Source organism: Cloeon dipterum, chromosome X (genome assembly GCF_949628265.1).
Source record: "Cloeon dipterum chromosome X, ieCloDipt1.1, whole genome shotgun sequence".
Taxonomy (NCBI): domain Eukaryota; kingdom Metazoa; phylum Arthropoda; class Insecta; order Ephemeroptera; family Baetidae; genus Cloeon; species Cloeon dipterum.
The window spans coordinates 16,744,495-16,768,660 of NC_088790.1; the positions used below are offsets into that span (position 1 = coordinate 16,744,495).

Below are 24,166 nucleotides of genomic sequence, written 5' to 3' on the forward strand. Positions count from 1 at the left end.
TTTCTTTCCAATAAAAAGAAAAAATCGTGAATGTACCCGTTTAGTTTCAAGGTAAAAGTAATTTTCTCCCATCCCTAAATTAGCATTTTTTTACACTTTTTGTGACCTTTTGCAGCTAAAATATATATTTTTAGTGGTCGTGATTTGAATAATTGCTGTTTAGTGCATATTTTACCAAATCGAAGCTGAAAAGAAAAAATAATAGGACACACAGGAGCTATACAGGAAAAATATTAAAATTGACAAAAGACACAAGAAAATTGTTAGTGTAGAGTGACAAAACCACACACGGCGATGAAACCAACCACGAAAAAGAGGAAGGGTGGACACGGCGGCACGAGAGGACAAAACGAAAAAGGTACACGGACTGCTCTTTCCATCACATCAGAGAAATCAACAGCATTCCTTTACCAAGCTAAATAACGCTGTTGTAAATGACGAAAGTGACCACGTGACAGATGAACAACAGCGGCATCAAACTCGGTCGCGCGGACCCTGATGGAGTGGCGCCTGGCAGGGCACCCAGCTGGACAGTCCTAGTCCTCTTGGGCGTCTCGTCGCTCAGCACCAAGGACGACGACACCCACATACCCCTTATCATCGCAGGAGGAAATTTGAGTCACGCATGCATTTATTAGTCAGTGTGTAAAAAATCACCTCAAAAATGTCTCTTAATTTGTTACAGAAAAATCAAGAAGATTAATTCGATCAAATGTGGAAAATCAAAATAGCATGCAAATTTTGATCCGTTGGTAACGCGTGAGAATTCGGACAGAAAGTAGTCCAATTTTACCTGGAGCACTTGTGAGCATTGACCGACAGGATGGCCCTTTCGTAGAGATTCAAAACCCCCGAGTCGTTGAGGCGCACTGAATGAATGCATCCTGTGAAGCCCTCGCTGTGTCTGCCGTCAGTCATGTACTGCAGCTTCGGCAGACCACCTGCAACCGCACAAAATTATTGCCGTTAAAAACAGTATAAAATTTAAAACAAATGATTTTAATTATTTTTAAAATATAATTCTGTGACAGATTTATTTTCGTAATGCTGTTTTAACTTACATATTTTTGACGCTGTTTTTAACTAATGATGTGTGTATTTTAATGGAGAATAAATAAAAATTATTTGAGAATATATTTAATAATTTAGACTAAAAAGAGCAAAATAACTCTTTTGAACGACACACCACTTGAAAATCCTTATTTTTGATCGGAGGGTAAATGTTAAGTAATTTGTTTTTGTGGTTTGACAATTTGACCATTATTATATTGATCAAATAATTGCCGTTATTTTTATGGGACAGATTTGGAATGAAAATCATTCAAAGAAATGAACAGCCAACATTGAAAATACATAAAAATTGCCTAATTTTACCTTCTCGACCTTTTTAATCTTATATTTGAAAAGTTGTTTCCAATTTAATTAATAAATTGATTTATATCAAATTATTTGAAAGGCAAGCATTTCAAAATAAGGATTAGATGCTGTGAACAACATATCAAGTCCTCAAATTAAATTAAAAAGTGACAATCAAGAATATTATGTCCATTTTTCTATGGCTCCGAAAAAAAACTGTTTTAGCATAAATTTTAATTTACGTACCAACGAAGATGTTTCCATTGGTGTTGAGCAAACCGAGGTTTCCGCCGCTCTGGCCGATGACGGCCTCATCGCTGTCGACCACCATGGAGCCGTTCTTGGCCGTGCGCCACAGTCGAACCTGGTGGCGCTGGTCGTCGTCGACGCGGTGACGTGACACCAGCTTGGCCGAGCCTGAACCAAGTTCCCAGCCGAACTCGAGGTAACCGTCAACCACGGCAAGTGAGAGGTAGTCCTCCAGCTTGCCTCGCAGGTTGCGACCGGGTATGTTAGCCGGCTGCCCGTGCCACAAGATCAGGCCGTTAGGGCTGCGCGACGTGAACTCAATCTCGATCTCCTCCGTGACGCCAGACGCCGCGTGTGGCAGCAAGTTCTTGGACAGCATCACGTAGCCGTTACCCTTGAAGCCAACGTCCACGCCAAATTCCTCACCTGGAAAGGAAAAATTAATATTAAAATATAATAAAGCAGATCTTCGCACAGACAGAACCAAATTAGATTTTTCGTAACATTTATTTTTTCCCATGTCTTGTGCAATATTTAAAATTTTATAGTATTTTAAAATTGGAATTATGTTCGAAAAAATTAAAAATTCCAATGAATACAAACTTACGAGTTTCACAGTGGATTCCTGAAAAGCCTTTAGGACAGTTGCACATGTAAGCAGTCGCGGATCCAACGCATTCTCCACCGTTCTGGCAGTTGGCTTGAGTATCACAAAGACTTTCCTCCTTGTCGCAGTTCTTTCCGCTGTGAATTTTGAATAATTGAAAATTTAGATCTTAGTTTGTTAGTTTCGTTAATTTCCAGTGAGCCCACAAGAATTAACTAATTTTCCCAATTTTTTAATATTAATTTTTAGATTTCTAGAATTTGACTCAGTTTTATCGACAAACAATTTTTGAGCTTTCAATGAAGAGGGGGAACATTTTAAATCGCAAATTATTTAATATCAAGCGTTTCAAACAGTACTAATATAATCTAAAAGGCTATTAAAATTAGCCTTCGATTAAGTGTAAATAATATATTTTGCCTCAGTTGTCTTTTTCTTAGCTCAATGTATTTTCATCACTTTGCCCACACCATCAAATGTAAATTATACACTGTCAACATTTTTTAAAATTTAATTTGCTAATAATGATAACATTTTTTAATCTTGTTCGCACCTTGCTTTTTTATTATAATGTAAATTTCTAACCTGAATCCATCAGGGCAGTAGCAGACGTAGTCATTGACGAAATTCTGGCAGGAGGCACCCTGGAGGCAGGGTGAGCTGTCGCACGGCGAGTCAGAGACGCACTGTGCCACGTTGGACGAACCAATGGCTGACGTGATGATGTCGAGCGTCGTGGCGGTCACCTTGATCTCAGAGATGCAGCCGTCAAAGCCTTCAGACACCTCGACCTCTGAGCTCAGGGTGATCTGTGATTTGTCCCAGCCACCCAGGTAGACGGGCGTGTTAAGGTTGAGGCCCTTCTTGGTGCCGGGCGATTTGCCGACATGTGGCACCTCTCCATCCACCGAGATTGAGCCGGTGGGACCTGGGCCGCGTACTATGCTCACTCGGTGCCACTTGTTGGGCTGCAGTGTCGCGTTGCTGCTGATCACGGCCACGCCAGAGCCCATGTTGAAGCGCAGCTCCGCTCGTTCATTCTTGATCACGACTGCGAGGAAGTCGCCGGTGCCCCCCGCGCTCTGCGCAGAGTACACCAGTAAGCTGTCCTTCAGGCTCTTTGGCTTGATTTTGATGTCGATCGCTAGCGGTCTGAGAAAGAAGGCATACCAAAATAAATAATAAAAGACTCAAAAGGACAAAGTCGCTATTTCATAGTTTCAAAAGCGCCCCAAGATACCCCAATTACAAGACTTTTGAATTAAATTAAATTAAAAATTTACTTGCTAAAAGTATTTATTGATGGATCTTACCTTGTGTAGAAGGGTCTAAGCTTGGGGTACGAGAGCCAAGAGTGTTCACTGAATTGCGGAACCGTGACCTTGAGCTGCTTGTCGCATTTGGCTCCTTCGAAACCCAGTGTACAGTGGCACTTGATCCTGCCTCCCATATCCTCACACCGGCCTGTGTTGCAGGCTCCTGGAGAAGACAAAAAGTGTTTAGCAAAGTTTTTAATTTTTGGAGAACCTAATACAAAAAAATTAGATATCACTCTAGATCACTCTAGATTTAAATTACCGTAGTATTAGAATATTTTACTCTTTTGTTTTAATGCAATATAGGCTTGTAATTTCCGGTACTTTTTCACCTGTATAGTTAAAATAGAGCGAAAATAAATGTCCATAATTCATTGTTAAAAATATCTGCTAGGCTCCTTTGTTTAAATCTCCGTACCTGGGTAGCAGACCTCTCCCTGGTACTCGCAGTTAATGCCTGAGTAGCCAGATTGGCAGATGCATTTGTAGCCCTTATCAGTGTATGCCTCCTGGCAGACGCCATTGTTTTCGCACTTGCTTTCCGCGCAAGTCTCGCACAAGGTCACGCCTTCCTTTACCAGAGCCTCCTTCATCAGGTCCACTTGCTTTGAGCCGAGCACCAGTTTGCCAATGCAGCCTGGAAATTTTTAAATAATGTAAGATTGTTTTAAACAAGTAGTAAAAACGGAATACATGTTAAACCAAAATTAAAAGATTACAGTTAAATTAAACTGAAATTTATAGACCATTTAAAGCACTAAACTGCAGAAATTTTGTGAGGGGTGCAAAAAGGAAACTTTTTGATATTTGAACGATCAACTGAATTTTATGCACAATGTTGTGTTAAAAAATCTGTTCATAAAATAGGGCTTGAGGTACAAGCCAAAACTGATTGGGTGTTAAGCTTCAAGGAAAATGTCCGGCATTTCAATCCAACAACAAGGGACATTTTGTCCATAAACAGTTTTTATGATTCATTGAAATAATTTAGTTAGTTAAATTACCAACAAATCCTTTGCTGAAGCCATTTGACCTCTGGATGTTATTGTAATCAGGCACTCCTCCTAGGTAGAGAGAGTCCTGCAGGTCAAGACCTTGGAACCTGCCCGTGTCGATGCCGGCGTATGTTTCGTTTCCGTTCACAATCATTGTGCCGTCCTTGTTGATCCGGCTAATTTTGACCGTATGCCACGCGCCCATCTTGAGCTGCTGTTTGCCTTGCACGATCACTGGTGACTGCCCAGTGAAGAATCGGAACTCGGGCACTCCGTTGCTAAGGCCGAACGAGAAGAAGTCACCTGAGCCTCCCAGTTGCTGTCCATTGTACAGGATGATACCTGAGAGGGAGAAAATTTTGTTTATTTTAACGGGAAGAACGGGAGTTATATTATTATAAACTAATTAAAAGTCATTGTTATACACCTAGCTATGAATGTTGAAAACGCAACCCGCGCATCATATCTGCCTAGCGGAAAGCATAGTTTTCAAAAACTCACCATTCGGGCTCTCGGGCTTGAAGGAGATTTCGATGGCGAAGCTTGAGTAGGCATTCTGCAGGGTCGGTAGGGCAAGGTACGAGTTGGGGCTCTGGCCGAAGTAGGGAACCAGACCAGTTACCAACAGCACCGTCGGCACCACCTGCCTGCCCTGAGCGTTCTCGGCCGAGCACAGATAGGTGCCGGCGTCACTCGATTCCAGGTCGGGAATTATCAGCACGCCCTGAGAAATCGTACCAGAAAATATAAGTTGGATTTTTTACGAATGGAGTGTTCCAGAGAGAAAATACTGCAATCAAGTCCAAATATTTCGTTTCTTGTAAAGGAAAATTCGAAGCGCCCTTACCCTGCTGTCCGTTGCCTTCTCGGGCAGCGCCGCGTTCTGCCTGGTCCACGTGAGCCTGGCATTTTCCAGGTTGCTCCTGCACTCAAGCTCGACCGACGTGCCGTAGGCCGCCGTCTTGGTCAGCACTGATGGCGTCGGGGCAGGTGTTGATGCGCCGTCAGGGTAGTCGATATCAACAAACGTTCGCGATGGAGGAATGTAGGGAACGCGTTCAATGCCACCTACAGGATGAATTGACAAAAATTTAGCAGCTATTTTAATTTTATTCACTTTGCTACTTTTAAATATAAAATATTTTAATAGTTTATGAAATAGTTCAAGACAAAAATTTGTCATTTTTTATTTATATTCGAGAAACTTTTTCAGCATTTTCAGTTCAAATTATTAAAAAATATTGTATTAACCAGAGGTTTGACGCTCATTAAAAATAAAACACTGAACATAAATTAAAATCACTCATGGTAGCTTACAGAGTAAAACTAACGATTTAAAATAAACGCGGAAAATTTAAGGGAGATAATTGGGTCAAATTAGAAAAAATCTAATAATACCTTGCAATATTTTTACCATGTTTCCATTGTAAGACTTGGTTATTTTTTTATTTATAAGCTCATTTTCTTGTCCCTTTGATTATTTCATTTGAATTAAATTTTCCACTCTATTTTTTATTATAAAAATAATTAATTTGAATATTTATGCATCACAAAAAATATGAAAAATCCATTATTGGAAATAATATTTTAAGAAAAAAAAGAAATACACACGCTGGTTAATCTTTAAATTTTCCTAGTAATGCCTCTAATTTCCAAATGACCTCTTTTAGATGCAGGATCACACTTACCACAAATAAAGTACCAGAGAAAGCAGAACAAGAGATTATTTGATCACTTTAGTAAAAGAGCATAAGTGACAAAAGAGAAAATTACCGGTCAAGGCGAGCGAGTAGTCGCGGGTCAGTTTGCCATTTGGCGTCAGGACCGTGCAGCGGTAGAGCCCACCATTAGTGCTGCGCACGTTGTTGATGCGAAGGAAGCCGCCCTGGACCTGAATGTTGTTGGCCAGGTCGTCGTCCACCTTTGACCAGGAAATTGCGGAGCCGGGCGCCGTCGACTTGCACTGCAGGTCGATCGTGTCGCCGAGGTTGATCCTCTCCTGGCTAGAGTCGATCGTGATTTCCTCAGTGCTTGGTCTTAGTGGCCGAACCACCCTTGTCGCTGAAAGAGATAAGAACAATAACTTCCAGAAAATAAGCTTTTTTAAATGAAGACACAAAGCTGGAAGTATTCAGAGATGCAAGCACAGTTGAGTAATTTCGCAATATGGTTGAAAACTTACACGCAAATTCAATGACCCCAAAAGCAGCCTGAATTCCGCGAAACGCACAAAAGCATGCAAAATTAGATTTCCTATGCTACGACTTAACCTCAGGACAGGAGCGGGTGAAAAGGAAGTTCTTTTGATCCCACAGTTCAAAGTTTATAGTTGTGTTTTTATACACTTGAAATTCATTTAAAAACAAAAATAAAAAGTGATTTAACCTCGGTGACTCAGGATATAAGTTTTCTATTAGACATGTCATCGTTTCTCTACTTAGAATTTTGTGTTAGTCGCATTACCATGTTTCACTAAATGCTATTTAATTGAATGAATTGACAATAGCAATTTATAGCAGCTTTTCAAAAAATGTTAAGCTTGATGCATGTTAAAATCCTTAAAGAACTGTTCTTATATTCCTTGTGGGATAAGGAGGAATTAAAAAAGTCACACGCTTGACGGAAGAAGTTGAGACGGTGGACAAAACACAGATATAACATTCTATGGTGGACAAACCCCTTCTTGATCGGCAATAAATCTCGTCGGACTTGTCCCCGCAGTCAACCCTGTTGTTACACCTTAGTCTGTTGCTGATGCACTCGCCATTCTTGCATTGGTACTGATTATAATGGCACCGACCATGCGCTGGTGTTTAAAACAAGCATGCAGTGGGTTAAACTCAAAACTTCGGTTGGTTAATAATTTCAAAATCAACCGCTTTTCACCACAAATGTGCAAATTATGATTCCAAGCAGTGCAATTTTTAAATAATTATGCACTTTTTAATAATAAAGTAAGTTTCACGTAAAAAAATTCTGCCGCTGGAAACCATGCAAAATTTATTTTTGTAGTATACTGGATAAATATAATTTAACAATGCCATAATCTTTTAGTGGAGAGTTTTAAAGTTCTAATTGTGTTGATTAATTATTATCAAAAACAAATATACAACTTATAACTTTTATTGAAGGCAGAAAAAATATTTTACCTCAATAGTAAGTCTAAAATAAAGGTAACAAAAAATGCGAAAATAAAAATAATTGCAAAAAAATTTAAGAATATTAAATAAAAAGGAGTAAGCATTTAAAGTCACTCGCTTAATGAAACTTACGCGTAACGATAAGGTCAACGAAATCCTGGGCCTGGCCGTTTCTGACCGAACACGAGTAGCGTCCGGCGTCCTCGAGCTGCACATTCTGCAAGCTAATCTCATTTCCTCGCACCTCAACTGTGGGCGGCAGTGCTAATCGCAGCCTCGTCCACTCTACGCGCTCCTGCGACTCGCAGTTGAGCACGATGTTGGAGCCCACGGGAGTGGTGACTTGCCTGGAGGCGGCACGCACAAATGGTGGTGGCACCGAGTCTACACGCGTCATGCAAAATAAGGCCCAAACGTGTACGAATAAAATTAAACGAAAAATGCGAGATCTGTGCAAAATTAAATCTTGGAGAGCAATTTAAATACTATGAAACTAGTCTTACAAATACAAACATTAATCAAAAAAGGTCTTTCAAACAAAGACAGACTGGAGACTTTTCAAATTGGGGCTTGAATGAAAGTAAAAAGGAAAACTAATGCTATACACTCAAATGACAATTTTTCAAATAAAAATAATTCAATGAATTGAAGAAGGTTCAATTTAAATTGGACTGGATCTTGCAAAATATTATAAAACGCACCTTCAACAATGACTTCAGCGGCAGCTTCAGCCGAACCAATGCGGTTGGTCGCTCTGCAGATGTAGCGTCCTGCGTCGGTGACCTCGATGCCGCGGAACTGGAGGCGGCCATTGTAGGTCTCAACCGACCTGGGCATGACGCTGCCAACGCGCTCCCACGAAAGTGTGATGGGCGCTACTCCAGTTGCTTCGCAGGTGATGAGCGCGTTGTCGCCGGGCCGCACTGTTTGTCTTGATGGGTTCAATTTCACGCCAAGCGGGTCTGAAATTAACATTTTATCAATCTCTGCATATTTGGCAGATTTTTTTATATACAGTAGACAGGAGATATTGTGAGACACGTTGTTATTTTAAAACTCAAAAATTTATTTCTGATTTAAAAAAATTAAATTCAAAATTTTCAATTTTATTTCCTTGAGCATCGGTTTTTCCCCGGCCATCATTATATTTAAATTTTCAGCTTCCAGCTAAAATTTCATGAAATTTTTGTGATTGAGACAGCAGATAATTTCAATCTTTTCACGCTGTTATAATCAATACGCAAAATGATTTATGCTGGCTGTTAATCCGAAAATTAAAATTTTCAAATAAAGTTCAACTAAACATCAAGTACATTCAACATTACCTCCCTTCTTGTTGCATGGTACTTTGGCAGCAGAAAATTAGACAAATTTAATTCATTGCTCGAGAGTTTTAGGTTATAAATGAGAATATCTATATGGACTCACCAAGAACTTCAAGGTTTGCATAGCTCCTGAAGACCTCGTTACCATCACGAGTGCCAGTGCAAGCGTATTCGCCAGCATCGCTCTTTTCCACATTAACGAGTGAGAGGATTCCGTCACGTTGAAAGTGACCTCTGGGCAGTGGTCGGTTGTCCGAACGAATCCAGTTCAGGAAGATTTGTTCTCTACGAAAAATATTACATTTTAAAAACAATAAAAAAGTTTTTATTCGAGTCCAAATCAATATTTCACCTGTTGTTTGTGACGAAACACCTGAGTTCGGCTCTTCCACCTACGCTAACTTCCATTTTCTTTTCGGGGATGCGAGCAACATTTCCAATATCAGGCCTCCTTGAGACGGACCATGGGTACGGGGTTACGTTCTGGTCCCCACTGACGACCACCTGCAGCCTCTTTTCAATGATGCCAGCAGCGCTGCTTGCCACGCAACTGTACGAGCCCTCGTCATCCTTGGTCACCCGCGTGATTTCATACACGGCGCTTATGGGACGTTCAGGGGAGACTTCGCCAAGTTTGCTACGAATTTACATTGATCTTTTAGTATTTAATGCAGGTCCTTTTATATTTTAAAGGCAATGAAGCAGTACAGTGGAATAAAGTGGAATTCAATGAGCCTCTAAAAATTATTTTCGTTATTGCTGATATATAACCATGCTCACTAGAAGTTTGATGGACCAAGCTGGTGCTTCTTCCAGACAACCATGGGTATCGGATCGCCCTCAGCACGGCACTCAAGCCTCAAGGATTGTCCAAGCTGAACGTTCATTGGGCCAGACGGTATTCCCATGATCACTGGCAACGTTTGTACAATCAGAGTAACCGTGGCGCTGACGGTGCCAACAGAGTTCTCTAGCACGCACTGGTACCTTCCAGCCTCATTCTTGCTGATGTCGTTAAAGCTGAGACATTTGAGTTTTTCATTACAACAGTTGGCAATTAACTCAAATGGAATCCAAGATTTATTTGAAATAAATAAAAGATGAATTAACTGCATCCCAAAAGTACTTGTTTTGTTAATAAATGCTTATTTCCGTGAGCCTAAGAGTTTTTACCTGAGTACACCGCTCTGGAGTTGTTGGATTTTGGATGAGAGTGGCCTTCCGTCCTCCCTCTTCCAGGTGAGAGTGGGAGTTGGAATTCCACCCGCAACTCTGCACTGAATCAAAGCGCTGCCTCCCTCAAGCACAGTCTGGTCACTCTTTGGATAAATCTCGACAATCGGTGCTTCTCGCACTAAAAAGAAAAAAATAGTTAGAAAAAAATAATCTGCTAAAATAAATTTTGAACTTGCCTTCGACCTCTACAATGGCGTATGACTGGGCTTCGCCTCCAGAGTTGGAAGCTTTGCAGGCATAGACACCGCGGTCAACGAACAGAGCGCTTGGAATCCTCAAAATGTTGCCAGTGACCTGTACGGACCTGCTCATGTCGTCATTGATCTTGCTCCAGGTCACGGTCGGAGTCGGTTCACCTGAGGCGATGCAGCGCAACTCACCACTCGTTCCCTGCACGATTGTCTGCCTCTCTGGCTCAATCCGTACACTTGGAGGGCTTCTACATGCACAGAAAAATTTAATCATTAATAAAAGCGACTGGAAAGAGGCAAAATTTGTATTTGTAATCAAAACCATTTTTCTCATAACTTAATTAATTATTTTTAATTTAACTGAGGGGAAAACAACAGGCTAAAAATTTGAAGTTTATATTTTATATAAAAGTTTTTTTCGAGATCAAATTATAAGCTTTTGTTCGAATTATATTAATGATCACAAGGTCTAGCTAATAAATGCCCATTTTCCCTTTAAACGAATTTGCTAATTTGGAAAATAAGCTATCGCTTGGCTTGGAAGTTTTTATTCTCAACATACGTAGAAACGAAATCTAAATAAATAAATTGATATATATTTTTACCCATAGTTGACGATTGTAACCCTGGCCTGTGCTTGTTGTACTCTGCCGTAAGTGTCGGTGGCTGAGCAGATGTAAATTCCGTTGTCTGATGGGCTGACTTTGTAGATGACTAGCTGACCTCCATTCACATCAGCCGCTGCAGGCAGAGGGTCGCCGCCCATCCTGGACCACCTGACGGTGGAGCTCAAGGAAGCTCCCGAGCAGGACAAGCGCACCGTCTCGCCCGGCTGACTCTGCAGCTCCTGCGGCTCGACAACTAGGGTCGAGAAAGTAGGAGACGTCGGCTGAACAACGCGGTCTGCAACACGATTTTCAAGATGATTAATCGCCTCTTCACCTCAAACATAATTTCAGCATGAGCATGAAAATTCCGAGCTTTTGTTTTTGACATCTCTTTTAATAAAAAAAAATAAATGAGTGCTTTTTAAATTTTTTCCACTGTCGTCAAATATTAGCCATGACTTTGGTCTTTAAAATCTAAAACTTTAATTCACTAATAATTAGAATACTCACCTCTCACGTAAATGACAGCGCTGACAGTGTCAGTGCCCTCACTGTTGATGACTGTGCAAACGTATTCGCCTGCGTCAGACCTGCTGACCGAAGGAATGCGCAGGATCTCTCCGTCGACAACAGCCTGTGATGCAAAGAATATATATTACATGATAAAAATCCCTGCGTAGGCACTGACATTGGAAGATAGAGGGCGAGAGTTTGTCATCGTCCACCTCACGGAAGGTGGCGGTGAGCCTGATGCGGCGCACCTAAGCTCTGCTAACTGGCCTTCGGGCACCTCCAGCACCCGGGGGTTGATCGACGCTTGGGGCGGCACTGAGGGAGACCCTGACAAAAGGAATGAGTTTGTCAGTAAATGAAAAATTACAATTTGAGGACCATCATAATGATTTCATGCAAAAAAGAATCATATTATTCCTGAATTCAACAAAATATCATGAAATTTTACATCTTGAGCATGTATACCTGGTCTTTCCAGCAAGTGTTGAGGGAAAGCTTGCGTTTGTATCAGATAAATATAGTTTTTCATAGGTTATTCGGACAGATTGGAAAAGCGCATACCTCCGACTGTGAGCACGGCACGCTCAGAGACTTTGGTGAAGTCATCGCTGCCTACGCAGAGGTAAGTTCCCGAGTCGGTGGCTTGGACGCTGTAAATGACCAAAAGTCCTCTGCCGTCGTCCCTGGCCCTGTCTCTAGGCAGCTCGCCACCCTCCTTCTGCCACGCTATGCGGATGGGGCTCTGGGCAAGTGGAGAAGTACATAAGTACGATAGATTTTTAAATAAAGTATTTTGCTAGTCACCTGACTCCTGAGTGACCTTCCAGAGCACTGGAACCGCACAGTGGAGCCGACCTCCTGGATTTGAATCCTCGGCTCGGAAACAGAAACAAGAATGGTCGGCTGTGACGGCGGAGGACGCGTTGGCGAGGGCGCCACTGGTACGTCTGTCGTGGAAAAATTAAGCATGTTAGTGAGGGTGTAGGTGAGCAGCGATCAAAAACCGAGAAAACAACAAAATCTGAAACAAGAATGGTGTGTTTACTCCCAACTAACAAAGGTTAGAATTGCATGGTTAGAAGGTGGACAAAAACTATGGTTAAATAACTGACATACAGCACTACTGACAGCAGTTTTTCGACTCCTTCGATGTTGTACTCTCAAAACTGACTGCAGGAGTTAATTAATATAGGCACCTTCTCCACAAATACATAAAAACAAACCACACAGCTAAAAATCAACTCGGCGCATTTTTTTCAAAGCTGAAACTCGTCCTACAGTTAAGCTGGAAGGTGTGCAGAAAGGTTTTAAAAAACTAAAACTGTCCCTCGCAGGACAATTTTAGTGCCGTGACAAATATTTAAAACACCTGCGGGGTCAGAGTTGTATATAAAAGAGTCCTCTTGACTTCTTTATCAGACCCCCGCAGGACGACCTCCAGTGATGACAAGACACCCCACACTGCATTTGCGTGTTTTTTCTCTGCGAAATGCTCTTTTTTTCAACATCAAAAGCAAACCCGAGTAATTTTGAAATGTTAGTTTTTTTCTTTTTCTGAACGGATAAACACCAAAAAGCATTATTAAAAAATTCAATAATTTATTTTATGATGTGAGGATTTTGTGATTGCAGAGTTTAAAATGAATTACAAATTAACACGTTTTTGTTGCAACAAAAATATAGGTTAAGAAACATCAAAGCTAGATACTTATCAAATTCGTGGTGGAAAATAGCCCTCAGTTAGCAAAGCTTTTTGCTTTAGCCGGAAAAATAATTGAAAAAGAGCCAAACATTTATGTTGGCGTCATTCATTGTGTTGTGCGTAAAATTTTAATGTGCATTTTAATTAATATTGAAAAAATTTTAAACATCGAAACGCAAACGCAGAGTGCAGCGGACAAAAACGCAGAGTCCAACAAGAGGAGGCGGAAACCGAAGGAGCGAGACAGAGAGATTTGAAAGCGGCAGCAACGGCAGCGCGACGCAGACAAACTGTGATGTGAGATTAGGCCGGCTGGGCGGGTCCAGCACCTGAGTGGAGGACCATGGAGGAAATGGCTCCGATCGCGCGGCCCTCCATGTTGCGCGCCGTGCACGTGATGGAGCGCAATTCTGGCCGAATGACCACCTGCGTCAGCCGCTTGAAGCCCATTTTGTAGGGTTCGAGCGCGTGCTGGTACTGCTGGCCCTGCGTCGTCATGTTGCCCTGCTGCGGCGGGTCCTCGGTGAACTCAAGGCGCAGCTCCTCGTTGCTGTGGTAACTGCATGCGATCGACACCACGCTATACGTCCGGCCGACCACCCGCGCCGGAATCATCTCAAGCATTATGCCCCACACTTCAACTATAATGCAATTTTTGCTCTTGCAGGTTAGTCTTTTCACGCGTGGATGCGAGTGCGGATTTTTTTACTTTTTAAATCAAAACTTTTACAGCTCGTTAAACTGACGGTCAATGCGAAATTAAAGAAAATTTTAAAAGCAACTGGAATGAATTCGAGATTTAATGTTGGAAATGGCGAGAATGCTTGTTTATGTCCTAAGATATTTCTTCAAATCGTGTGAGCTGAGTGATTAAGTAAAATCCTATAGCTATATTTTACCTCTGAGGAAAAACTCTTCAAATTTTAAATCAACTTGATTTTTAAATGGTGTAAATAAAATTTTTCAGAAAAATCATGACTTTTGCAAGAAACATTTGACCTGCTTAAGAAGCGAAAAGCAGAACTAAATTAAGTGGTTTTCACTCCACGATTACGTGTAATAAAGGTTACAAAGCTTTGAGAAAACCCTTTAGGAAAAATTTTAGTATTTTCTAGATTACAAAAATGAGCCCCGTCGAATAATTATTACGTCTCCGTCACAAATTTTCCATAATTAGAATTGCAACAAAATCAAAAATTTAATTTTAAATCCATTATAATCTTAAATATTATGCCATTATTTCCGTGAGATCTGTAAATTGTCAATAATTTTGAATCGATGAAACTTCGACCACTGCAACTGATGAGGTTTAAATCCCGACCGGCTATAATCCTTCCTATTACATGATCGCTCCTTTTCTAAAAGTACGATCCTAAGTGTTTCGGTGCAATAGGGAATAATAAATAAACGAAAAGATGAAAATATTTAAAAAAACGACAGTTGTTAATTTAAATTTTCAGTATGCCTAAAATTACAAGATTCCAGTTCCATTTCAATTTGTACATCAACATATGAGTTCTATGAATTATTTAAATTTGACTCAAAATTTTTCATAAAAGCACTCGCAAATCCACGATATCCTGTGTGTCGAGATTCAACTACTGCATGCAACTTAATATTTAAGATTACTGGATGCAGTTTTCATTCTCATTCTACTCTACGGAAAATTGACTGCGCATTTAGTTAAAGTCGCTTACCAGGTCTGTCGCAGGATTCGCCAGTGAAGCCATCCAAGCAAACGCAAACAACCCTGAAATCGTGTGATTGGTAGCAGCTCTGCTCGTTGTTGTTGCACGGACACTTGCGGCAAACGCCCAAAATGGACAAGCTGGTGTCAGATGTGTCTCGGTAGTAGCCAACGTCGCAGCGCTGCAAAACGATGAGAAAAGGATTTTGCGAGGTTAGGCAACTGGTGTGACAGACGAGACGCTCTTGTTGCATAACCCAATGACTGCAGGTTCATTATTTTGCTCACAGATTTTGATATTTAAAGTTTTTACTGGTATTTTACCAATGGATATTTCCGCGATGGTTAATTTCTTTTTTGTTTAAACTGACGTGATATAAAATTCTATTGATTTAAATAAAAAAATTTTCATGCTGATTCACGTTTTTTTTATAATAGTATCAAAGTTTGATGGTGTTTTGTGCCATCTTTTAACAATTTTTTAATTGATAGTTGAAACAAAATTCACATGCTTAAAAACATTGAACTGACCTCGCAAGATGAGCCCCTATATCCAACAGGACACCTGCACATCTCGACAAACTCCGTCGGTGGCTGGTTAGGGAAGGATTGTGAGTCGTATCCAATGTCCATCGTGATGTCTGACAGGTAGGTGGCCCTGGTGGATGATCCGAGCGACGCTCGAACCAAAACCTGCTCAATATCGGTCAAGACGGTCATGAAGTCGACTCTGGACGCGGGCAGCGGGCCTCTCTGGCTCAACAGTGTCCATCCAGATTCGGTCAGCGGCACTTGGTATGTCTGAAAAAGACATGGATTATTTTTATTGACAACTAAAAAACTTAACCCATTGGTTACTTACAAATGAATCGTCGGACCTACGGTTAGCCGATAAGTTTGACCAGAAGATGGTCTTTCCGTGTCCGATGAGCTGCACGTCCTGGCCGTTCTCGTAGCTCGATCCTGAGTATCTTTGGGTGATAGTAAGTACACCGCCATAGGAATTAACCTTGTTCCCAGTGAATGCCGATGGGAGGGACCAGAAAAGCTTGCGGTACTCCTGTCCAGGCTCGTAGACATAGCCGATTTCGTTTTCGGCCACGTTCAGAGTTAGAGTTGAGTTGAAAAACTCCTTGGTTGAACTGAAATTTCAAGTGCGCGTTTTTGTAATATTATTTTTTTAAATTAAACTGGATAGCATCATTTTTTGTCATTAAATATATGGCTTCGTTATTTTTATACATTTTTATTTCCAAAAATCTGTTTCAAATTAGCATAGCTAGATAATGATTGAATAATTTTTTTAACAGGCAACTGAATTAAATAAAGTTATATAGGAGCCACATTCCGTCAAAGCAACAAATTTCTGTCCGGGGGTCGATGGATTTTGATGAATTTTTTTTGCGGTAATTTGGCCCTAATTGTACTACAATACAATTGAGAAAACTCCGACTTTCCAATTTTTGCGGGTTTTGCGGGCGTTAAAGGGTCAAAATCTGGGAATTTTGAGTACTTCATAACTTTGCTCAGGGTGGTCCTAGAACAAAAATTAAAAAACCCGCAAACTCGTCTTAACAAGACAAACAACTTTTACATTGACCTCAAAGTGGTAGGTCAAAGGTCAAGGTCATAAAAATTGATTTTTTTATTTTGAACTCAAATTTGAAAATGAATATATCGAAATTTTTTATTTTTTTCATGACCAATTTGTAGAGCATAAAAAATTGAGTTAAAAACGTTAAAATTTGGAATGGCGTTTTGCCTCATTTTTTTAATAAAAAATGAAAACTTCGAAAACCCTTGTTTTTCGAGGTTGGTAAAAAACGATGATTGACCAAATCTCGACTTCTAGTCATCCGAATTTAAAAAACCGCATACCGTTAGACTCCTCTCGACGTCCCTAAGTGCATTAAAGGGGTATGAGACCCACCAACCCCCAACCCCCTTTTAACCCCCTAAATAACGTGAAATTTAGAATTTTTCGTCCGTTTCAACACCTTATCATGACGTTGACGAGTAATTGTCTTCTTCAAACCAATTCATTAACTTAGTTCACTCAAAGACGAGTCAAATGGAACTTATTTTTTGTAAATAGGACCACCACAACCTGAGATTCGGGTGCACAAAGATTTTTTTCCAAACGCGATGCAATAAAATTCTGGATGATCGACCAAATCTCGACTTCTAATCATCTGATTTTGAAAAACCGCATACCGTTAGACTCGTCTTGACATCCCCAAGTGTACTAAAGGGGTATGAGACCCACCAACCCCCAACCCCCATTTCGCCCCCTTAATAATGTGAAATTTAGCATTTTTTCGGTCGTTTCAACACCTTATCATGACGTTGACGAGTAATTATCTTCTTCAAACCAATTCATTTACTTAGTTCACTTCAAAACGATTCAAACGATACTTAATTTTTGAAAATAGGACCACAACAACCTGATATTTGTGTGGCACAAAGTTTTTTATTAAGACGCGGATGCATTAAAATGCTCGGTGAGCACCAAATCTCGAACAAAACACAAAAAGGTGGTCCTATTTACAAAAATTAAGTACCGTTTGACTCGTATTGAAGTGAACTAAGTAACTAAATTGGTTTAAAGAAGACAATTACTCGTCAACGTCGTGCTAAGGTGTTGAAACGGACGAAAGAATGCTAAATTTCCCGTTATTAAGGGGATTAAATGGGGGTTGGGGATTGGTGGGTCTCATACCCCTTTAGTACACTTGGGGATGTCAAGACGAGTCTAACGGTATGCGGTTTTTCAAAATCAGATGATTAGAAGTCGAGATTTGGTCGATCATCCAGAATTTTATTGCTTTGCGTTTGGAAAAAAATCTTTGTGCACCCGAATCTCAGGTTGTGGTGGTCCTATTTACAAAAAATAAGTTCCATTTGACTCATCTTTGAGTGAACTAAGTAGCTGAATTGGTTTGAAGAAGACAATTACTCGTCAACGTCAAGATAAAGGTGTTGAAACGACCGAAAAAATGCTAAATTTCACATTATTAAGGGGGCGAAATGGGGGTTGGGGGTTGGTGGGTCTCATACCCCTTTAGTACACTTGGGGATGTCAAGACGAGTCTAACGGTATGCGGTTTTTCAAAATCAGATGATTAGAAGTCGAGATTTGGTCGATCATCCAGAATTTTATTGCATCGCGTTTGGAAAAAAATCTTTGTGCACCCGAATCTCAGGTTGTGGTGGTCCTATTTACAAAAAATAAGTTCCATTTGACTCGTCTTTGAGTGAACTAAGTTAATGAATTGGTTTGAAGAAGACAATTACTCGTCAACGTCATGATAAGGTGTTGAAACGGACGAAAAATTCTAAATTTCACGTTATTTAGGGGGTTAAAAGGGGGTTGGGGGTTGGTGGGTCTCATACCCCTTTAATGCACTTAGGGACGTCGAGAGGAGTCTAACGGTATGCGGTTTTTTAAATTCGGATGACTAGAAGTCGAGATTTGGTCAATCATCGTTTTTTACCAACCTCGAAAAACAAGGGTTTTCGAAGTTTTCATTTTTTATTAAAAAAATGAGGCAAAACGCCATTCCAAATTTTAACGTTTTTAACTCAATTTTTTATGCTCTACAAATTGGTCATGAAAAAAATAAAAAATTTCGATATATTCATTTTCAAATTTGAGTTCAAAATAAAAAAATCAATTTTTATGACCTTGACCTTTGACCTACCACTTTGAGGTCAATGTAAAAGTTGTTTGTCTTGTTAAGACGAGTTTGCGGGTTTTTTAATTTTTGTTCTAGGACCACCCTGAGCAAAGTTATGAAGTACTCAAAATTCCCAGATTTTGACCCTTTAACGCCCGCAAAACCCGCAAAAATTGGAAAGTCGGAGTTTTCTCAATTGTATTGTAGTACAATTAGGGCCAAATTACCGCAAAAAAAATTCATCAAAATCCATCGACCCCCGGACAGAAATTTGTTGCTTTGACGGAATGTGGCTCATAGATGTATTTATGCACGCACCTGTCAGTGAGGGTGAATTCATGGTCATCGCCAAAGATCTGCATGGGGATGAGGGTGTTGTACAGGGTGGCAGACTGACAGTCGCGGGTCACTCCTGAGCAGAAGCACTCGAGGCAACCAGCCGGGTTCTTCTCAGACAGGGCGAACGAGCCGCTGCGGCACCGGTCGCAATCTTTTCCCTCCACGTTAGTCTGAAGCGCGAAAAAATGAAAATCGCACCCGTTTTAAATTTTAATGTTAATCCATTACCTTGCAGTTGCACACTCCGTTTCTGCAAGAGGAGCCCAACGATCCTCTAGGATCACACCTGCACGGCTGAGGTGGGCCGGTTGGCACGCAATTATTGTTTCCGTCCAATTGGTAGCCAGGTGCGCATTCTTCACAGTTCTCGCCAGCTCTCGGGTGAGGACAGACCTGAGAAAAGAAAACTAGTTCTTTCACACGAAATGACAGTTAAATAACTAAAACTGCTATACTTAACATTATTCTTTTTAAAAATCTGACTTCAAGACTTATTAAAAGAAATTTAATTTATTTCCTTTTGTTTTTTAATTTTGAATCTTTAGCAAAACTTACGCAGACTCCAGTTTCTGGGTCACACTGGTTTGAGTGACCATTGCATTCGCAGGGCTCGCACTTGCCCAGGTAAATTCCTTCATCAACCCTGGTGTAACCGACAGCGCAGTGCTGGCAAGACAGACCTCGATAGCCTTGAGGACAGGTGCACTCCTCGACAGCACTTGCGCGCTGTTGGCCGGTGTTGCGGTCTTCAGCTATGTCCAGACTCACACTGGCCAGACTGTCCCAAAAATTAAGCACAACATTCAAATTACACCGAGTAGGTAAAATCCAATTTTAATAAGGAAGTAATTATTTTCAAAGCATAAATAGTTCAGTTGTTTCATGTATCACAATTTTTAATAATAGGTCCCATTGAACCCCAAATTTTCAAAATTGTTTAAAAATGAAAAACAACGATGCAAAGGTTTTACTTACGCGGCTTCTCTTGTGTTGGTGGTGTACGTGGCCTTGATGAGGATGGTATCCAGGTTGGACAGGGCCATCAGCATGTGCTCCCTGTCGGCCTGCTGCCCGTCAGTGCGCTGCCAGTATTGTTCGTACAAGGGTACAGACACGGTCTGAGCCCTGTTAGGCTGCAGAGGCTCCTTCAGGTAGTATAGCAGGGTGATGTCAGCGGTCTTCGAGCTGCGCAGCTCCACATCGTAGGCATTGTTGCGAGAGCTCTGGCCTCCGGGAGCTGGTTCGTAGCGCACAGTGTAGTTCAGGAAGCCGCCATACGCGGTTACTTTATCGCCAAGGAAGAGGGATGGTAGTTTCCAGTAATACACCTATAAAATTAAATATGTTTTGAACAAAAATGCATGGTTTACGAAAAAAATTTAGATGATATTTGGACATTTACCTTCTAATTATTATTTCTAAAACACTTAAACACAGTTTTTTTAGTAGGTTTCAAAGTAATAAACTCACGTCCGAATATCTGGGATTGAAGTTCTGGTAGGTAATCTCTCGGGACTGGGGGTTGGCAACGATGCCGTCAGATATGACCTTGTCCTGTCTAGTGCCCTCGACCAACTTGACGTCGTGCGTGCTGCTGGTAAAGGCCAGGCTGACCTGCTTCCTGTACCAGTTAGAGCTGTGGCAGGTGGACTCAATGCCCATGCAGAAGCAGCGGATGCAGCCGAATTGATGGTTCTCATTCAGGTAGAAAGTGTTGGCCTGGCATTGGTTGCAAGTGGTGCCGGTTGTAAATTCCTGTGGATTGATTCAAATTTAAATTCTAATACATTATTCTTCTGATTACACAAAATATAAATGAAATATTTCAACCACTCCTGGAATTTTTTTTAGTTAAGTGTCTGAGTTTCAAACTGGATAGATTTTTACATGTAAAAACAAGAAAATAAGAAATTTTAATCCATTCATACAGCAATTAACAATCATATACTTACGAAAAGAGCACATTGATTTGCATTGCAAGTGAGAATGATTATTTTTTTAAATTTTATATTTAAATGTTTCAAAAATTTATCTCACCTTGCACTCGCAGCGTCCTGTCCTCGGGTCAGGCGTGGGTGAGAGTGAGCCGGCTGGATCACAGACGGAGCCCCTCTCGCAGGGTTGGCCCCTGAGAGGGTTTCCTGTGTACCCTGCAGTGCAAATCTCGCACCTGCGGCCCTGGTATCCTTCTGGGCAGTTGCACGTTTGCTGGCCGTCAGTGTCCAGGTAACAAGTGGTTCCGCCGAAACTGAAAAATCAGGACAATTAGGCTCGAGAATGGCGTTTCAAAATAAAATCGCTCTCACAGCCTGCTGCTGCCAGGGCACATGCACGGTTGGCAGGGGATGCCGCTGGCTGGGTCACCGTAGTAGCCGACCGGGCAAGGTTCAAATGATTCCTCCACGCAGTTGCCGAGCCATGAGCCACCTTGTCTCCTCACAAATCCTGGAGCGCAGTTCTGAGGAATATACAGTTCGATTTAGCAAATATTGCTATAAAATAATTACAACTTAAATGATTTTCAGAGCCAAACAAGTTTTTAGGCAACAATGTCATCCTCCGCGTGCGACAGGTTGCATAACTCACCTCGCAGGAGAGTCCAGTGTAGCCGCGCGGGCAACGACATTCCTCCACGAAGCTGGCCTGGCCCTGGCCGATGTTGCTGTTGCCGGCAGAGTCCATCTTGAAGTTGTAAATGGAGGTATCAATCTGGCTTGAATCGAAATGCTGGATCCTATAGAAGAGGAGAAATCAAATTTGGTAAGTTTTTTGACGCGAATTCGAGGATAGTACTTGAGCAGGATGTTGTCCATGCTGGCCAAGACCATCATGATCTCGGCTCTGGAGGCCAGCTCAGAGCTGTCGGCCGGAATGTCGCCACCTGGCCTGCCTCTGGTGATCTTGTACCACTCGCCCTGGAAGATTCTCACAGACAAATTGTTCTCTCCAATATTCAGCCGCTTGCTCGGGTGCATCAAAGTGTTTCCGTTACCCTGAAAGCATGGAATTTACGCCACTTTTTCTTTCTCTTCTACGTATTTTACCTATATTACAGTTAATAATTTTGCTCAATTAAAGTTAAGGTTGAAAAAATTAAAACGACAGGAAGAAAATACTTACGCTGATGATTATGCTAGGAGTGTTGATGGCTCTGCCAGAAACACTCTGGTCAAGTCTGACGTTGTACTTAATGTATCCTCCATAGGACTTGAGTTGGTTGCCAAGGAAGTTTTCGGAGAGAGCCAGGTAAGGGTAGGAGCCCCTGGTGCGGGAAATAGGGCCGTAAATCTAATGAGCAGAGTCTTTAGTTGATGACATTTCAGGCGAAAGATTAATTTTACTTGGAATCCTTGTTGGATCGTTCGGACCTGCGCACCTCCCAACGAGAACTCCCTTCCGATGGAGCCATCTTGATCCAGATTGACACTCAGAACTTTCAAAGTGCCGATGGGCGGTGGGAGCTGAAATATTTTAATATTTTTGTGTTACAAAAAAATTGAAAAATAAATTGTGCTAAAAATTATGATTTCAATTTCAAATAAATCAAGATCGCGTATATATTTCATATTTTCTTCTTGCTTTATCTTTAAAATATTTTATCACTTCTCTATCTCGTCTTCTATTTAAAAATTACTTTTAATTTCGCTAGCAGAGTGATCAAATGTTTTTATGTAAAATTTGAATGACCTTAATTGACCTGAAGTGGACTTGGGTCGAATTTCTCAAAGAACATAATTTTAATAAATTGAACCAAATCAAAACTGACCTGATAAGTGTAGAGATCGGCAGATTTGCAGTCGGTGGTGACGCCGAAGCAGAAGCAGTTGAGGCACTCGTTTGGCGCGACGGCCAGATCGTTGAAGGTACCTTGTCTGCATGGCGTGGGCTGCCTGTTCACCACAAGGATGGTGTCGGGCACAGCAAAGGTCGAGCCCTGCGTATTGACCGCCTCGCACGAGTAAGCACCCTGGTCTTGCTCTTGAATGTCAGTGCACTCAAGCAGGCCGACACCGTCATTGGAAGTCTGTGAGCATTTGGCTGGCACGTGACCCCAATTGAGACGCCAACTGACGTCAGGTGTCGGCACTCCGACCGCGGTACAGGTGATGGTCAGCACGGCGCCTATGTCCAGAACCACCATCGGCTTAGGAAGCACCGTGATCACAGGCACCCCTGGAAAAATAATGGACAGATGATGTACAAACTGACGCAAATAGCACATTTTATAGATGTATATATTAAATAATTTAAAAATTCCAAGGAAATATAAATATCTACAATGGAAAAATGATTATCAGGCTATATATTTTTAAACAATAAATATCAGATTAAAAAATGTGGCCTATTTAGAAAAATAAATATTAACAGCTTTTTACAATTTCCAACATTTTCCTAACTGAAAAATTGAAATTTAAAACTGTTGAACTGTGTTTCGCACAACTATCCCATCATGAGGTGGTGGATTTTAAATAAAACAAATAGCACTCACTGCATCCAAGTTCGTCAGAAGCGTCAAGGCAGTCAGGCTGACCGTCGCATTGGAACGACTTAGGCACGCACTGCCCACGGGATTGACACTGGAATTCGTTGTATTTGCACGGCGATCCAGGAGGATTTTCCTTGCAATTTTCCTCGTCAGAGTTATCACCGCAGTCGTCGTCGCCGTCACACCTCCAAACTTTGAGCTTGCACTTCTTGTTGCGGCATCGGAACTCGTTTGGCTCGCACCCATTTTGTCCTAAAATTTCATGCCACGTTATCGCATATTAATTAAATTAAATGAATGTTCTGAATTAGCTAGTTTCACATTAACAATATAAAGCGTGCATGAAAATACTTTAAAACAGGGAAAAAGTTATAGTTACCGCATTGGACCTCGTCAGAGCCGTCAGTGCAGTCTCTATATGCGTCGCAAACTTTAAACTTGGGAATGCACTGGCCATTGCCGCAAGTGGCTTCATCAATTCTGCAGGCAGTTTCAGGCCTTGTGGGTGGAAGGATCGTGTCTGCGGTTAAAAACAAAGAGACGACCTCAATTTCTGCTTCTATGAAAGCGTTATTAAAATTCACTCACGGGCTTCCACTTTAAGGGAGACCTCTTTTTGTGTAGGATAACCGATTGCCTTGCAAATGTAGTTTCCTGCGTGCTCCATCTAATGCAGAGTTTTAAATATTTTAACCAATGAATCATATTTAAAATTGCAAATGTTTGGATTAATATAAAA

General features: G+C 41.2%; 1 protein-coding gene across 7 annotated transcripts in view; it reads right to left on the reverse strand.

Annotated features, from left to right (window-relative positions):
* Positions 1-24,166, reverse strand: part of trol (terribly reduced optic lobes) — an 89,572-nt gene that overhangs the window by 1,874 nt on the left and 63,532 nt on the right. For 6 of the 7 annotated variants that reach the window (XM_065493397.1, XM_065493399.1, XM_065493398.1 and 3 more), the window contains 43 exons: positions 24,016-24,094; positions 23,807-23,947; positions 23,431-23,679; positions 22,708-23,114; positions 22,283-22,402; positions 22,062-22,229; positions 21,735-21,934; positions 21,528-21,675; positions 21,248-21,399; positions 20,979-21,189; positions 20,412-20,696; positions 19,917-20,269; positions 19,497-19,719; positions 19,170-19,334; positions 18,921-19,111; positions 15,788-16,067; positions 15,457-15,726; positions 14,936-15,107; positions 13,568-13,879; positions 12,341-12,483; positions 12,098-12,278; positions 11,712-11,863; positions 11,534-11,657; positions 11,021-11,318; positions 10,401-10,663; positions 10,162-10,342; positions 9,769-10,008; positions 9,341-9,625; positions 9,092-9,273; positions 8,365-8,625; positions 7,796-8,047; positions 7,201-7,329; positions 6,297-6,584; positions 5,371-5,591; positions 5,025-5,247; positions 4,533-4,865; positions 3,947-4,165; positions 3,526-3,691; positions 2,798-3,364; positions 2,213-2,349; positions 1,603-2,031; positions 794-941; positions 412-593 (listed from right to left, as the gene is read on the reverse strand). In XM_065493397.1, the coding sequence (XP_065349469.1) occupies positions 416-593; positions 794-941; positions 1,603-2,031; positions 2,213-2,349; positions 2,798-3,364; positions 3,526-3,691; positions 3,947-4,165; positions 4,533-4,865; positions 5,025-5,247; positions 5,371-5,591; positions 6,297-6,584; positions 7,201-7,329; positions 7,796-8,047; positions 8,365-8,625; positions 9,092-9,273; positions 9,341-9,625; positions 9,769-10,008; positions 10,162-10,342; positions 10,401-10,663; positions 11,021-11,318; positions 11,534-11,657; positions 11,712-11,863; positions 12,098-12,278; positions 12,341-12,483; positions 13,568-13,879; positions 14,936-15,107; positions 15,457-15,726; positions 15,788-16,067; positions 18,921-19,111; positions 19,170-19,334; positions 19,497-19,719; positions 19,917-20,269; positions 20,412-20,696; positions 20,979-21,189; positions 21,248-21,399; positions 21,528-21,675; positions 21,735-21,934; positions 22,062-22,229; positions 22,283-22,402; positions 22,708-23,114; positions 23,431-23,679; positions 23,807-23,947; positions 24,016-24,094 (9,726 nt within the window). In that variant the 3' untranslated portion in view covers positions 412-415. The remainder of the gene's footprint in view (positions 1-411; positions 594-793; positions 942-1,602; positions 2,032-2,212; positions 2,350-2,797; positions 3,365-3,525; positions 3,692-3,946; positions 4,166-4,532; positions 4,866-5,024; positions 5,248-5,370; positions 5,592-6,296; positions 6,585-7,200; positions 7,330-7,795; positions 8,048-8,364; positions 8,626-9,091; positions 9,274-9,340; positions 9,626-9,768; positions 10,009-10,161; positions 10,343-10,400; positions 10,664-11,020; positions 11,319-11,533; positions 11,658-11,711; positions 11,864-12,097; positions 12,279-12,340; positions 12,484-13,567; positions 13,880-14,935; positions 15,108-15,456; positions 15,727-15,787; positions 16,068-18,920; positions 19,112-19,169; positions 19,335-19,496; positions 19,720-19,916; positions 20,270-20,411; positions 20,697-20,978; positions 21,190-21,247; positions 21,400-21,527; positions 21,676-21,734; positions 21,935-22,061; positions 22,230-22,282; positions 22,403-22,707; positions 23,115-23,430; positions 23,680-23,806; positions 23,948-24,015; positions 24,095-24,166) is intronic. The other variant, XM_065493396.1, reaches the window with a different exon arrangement.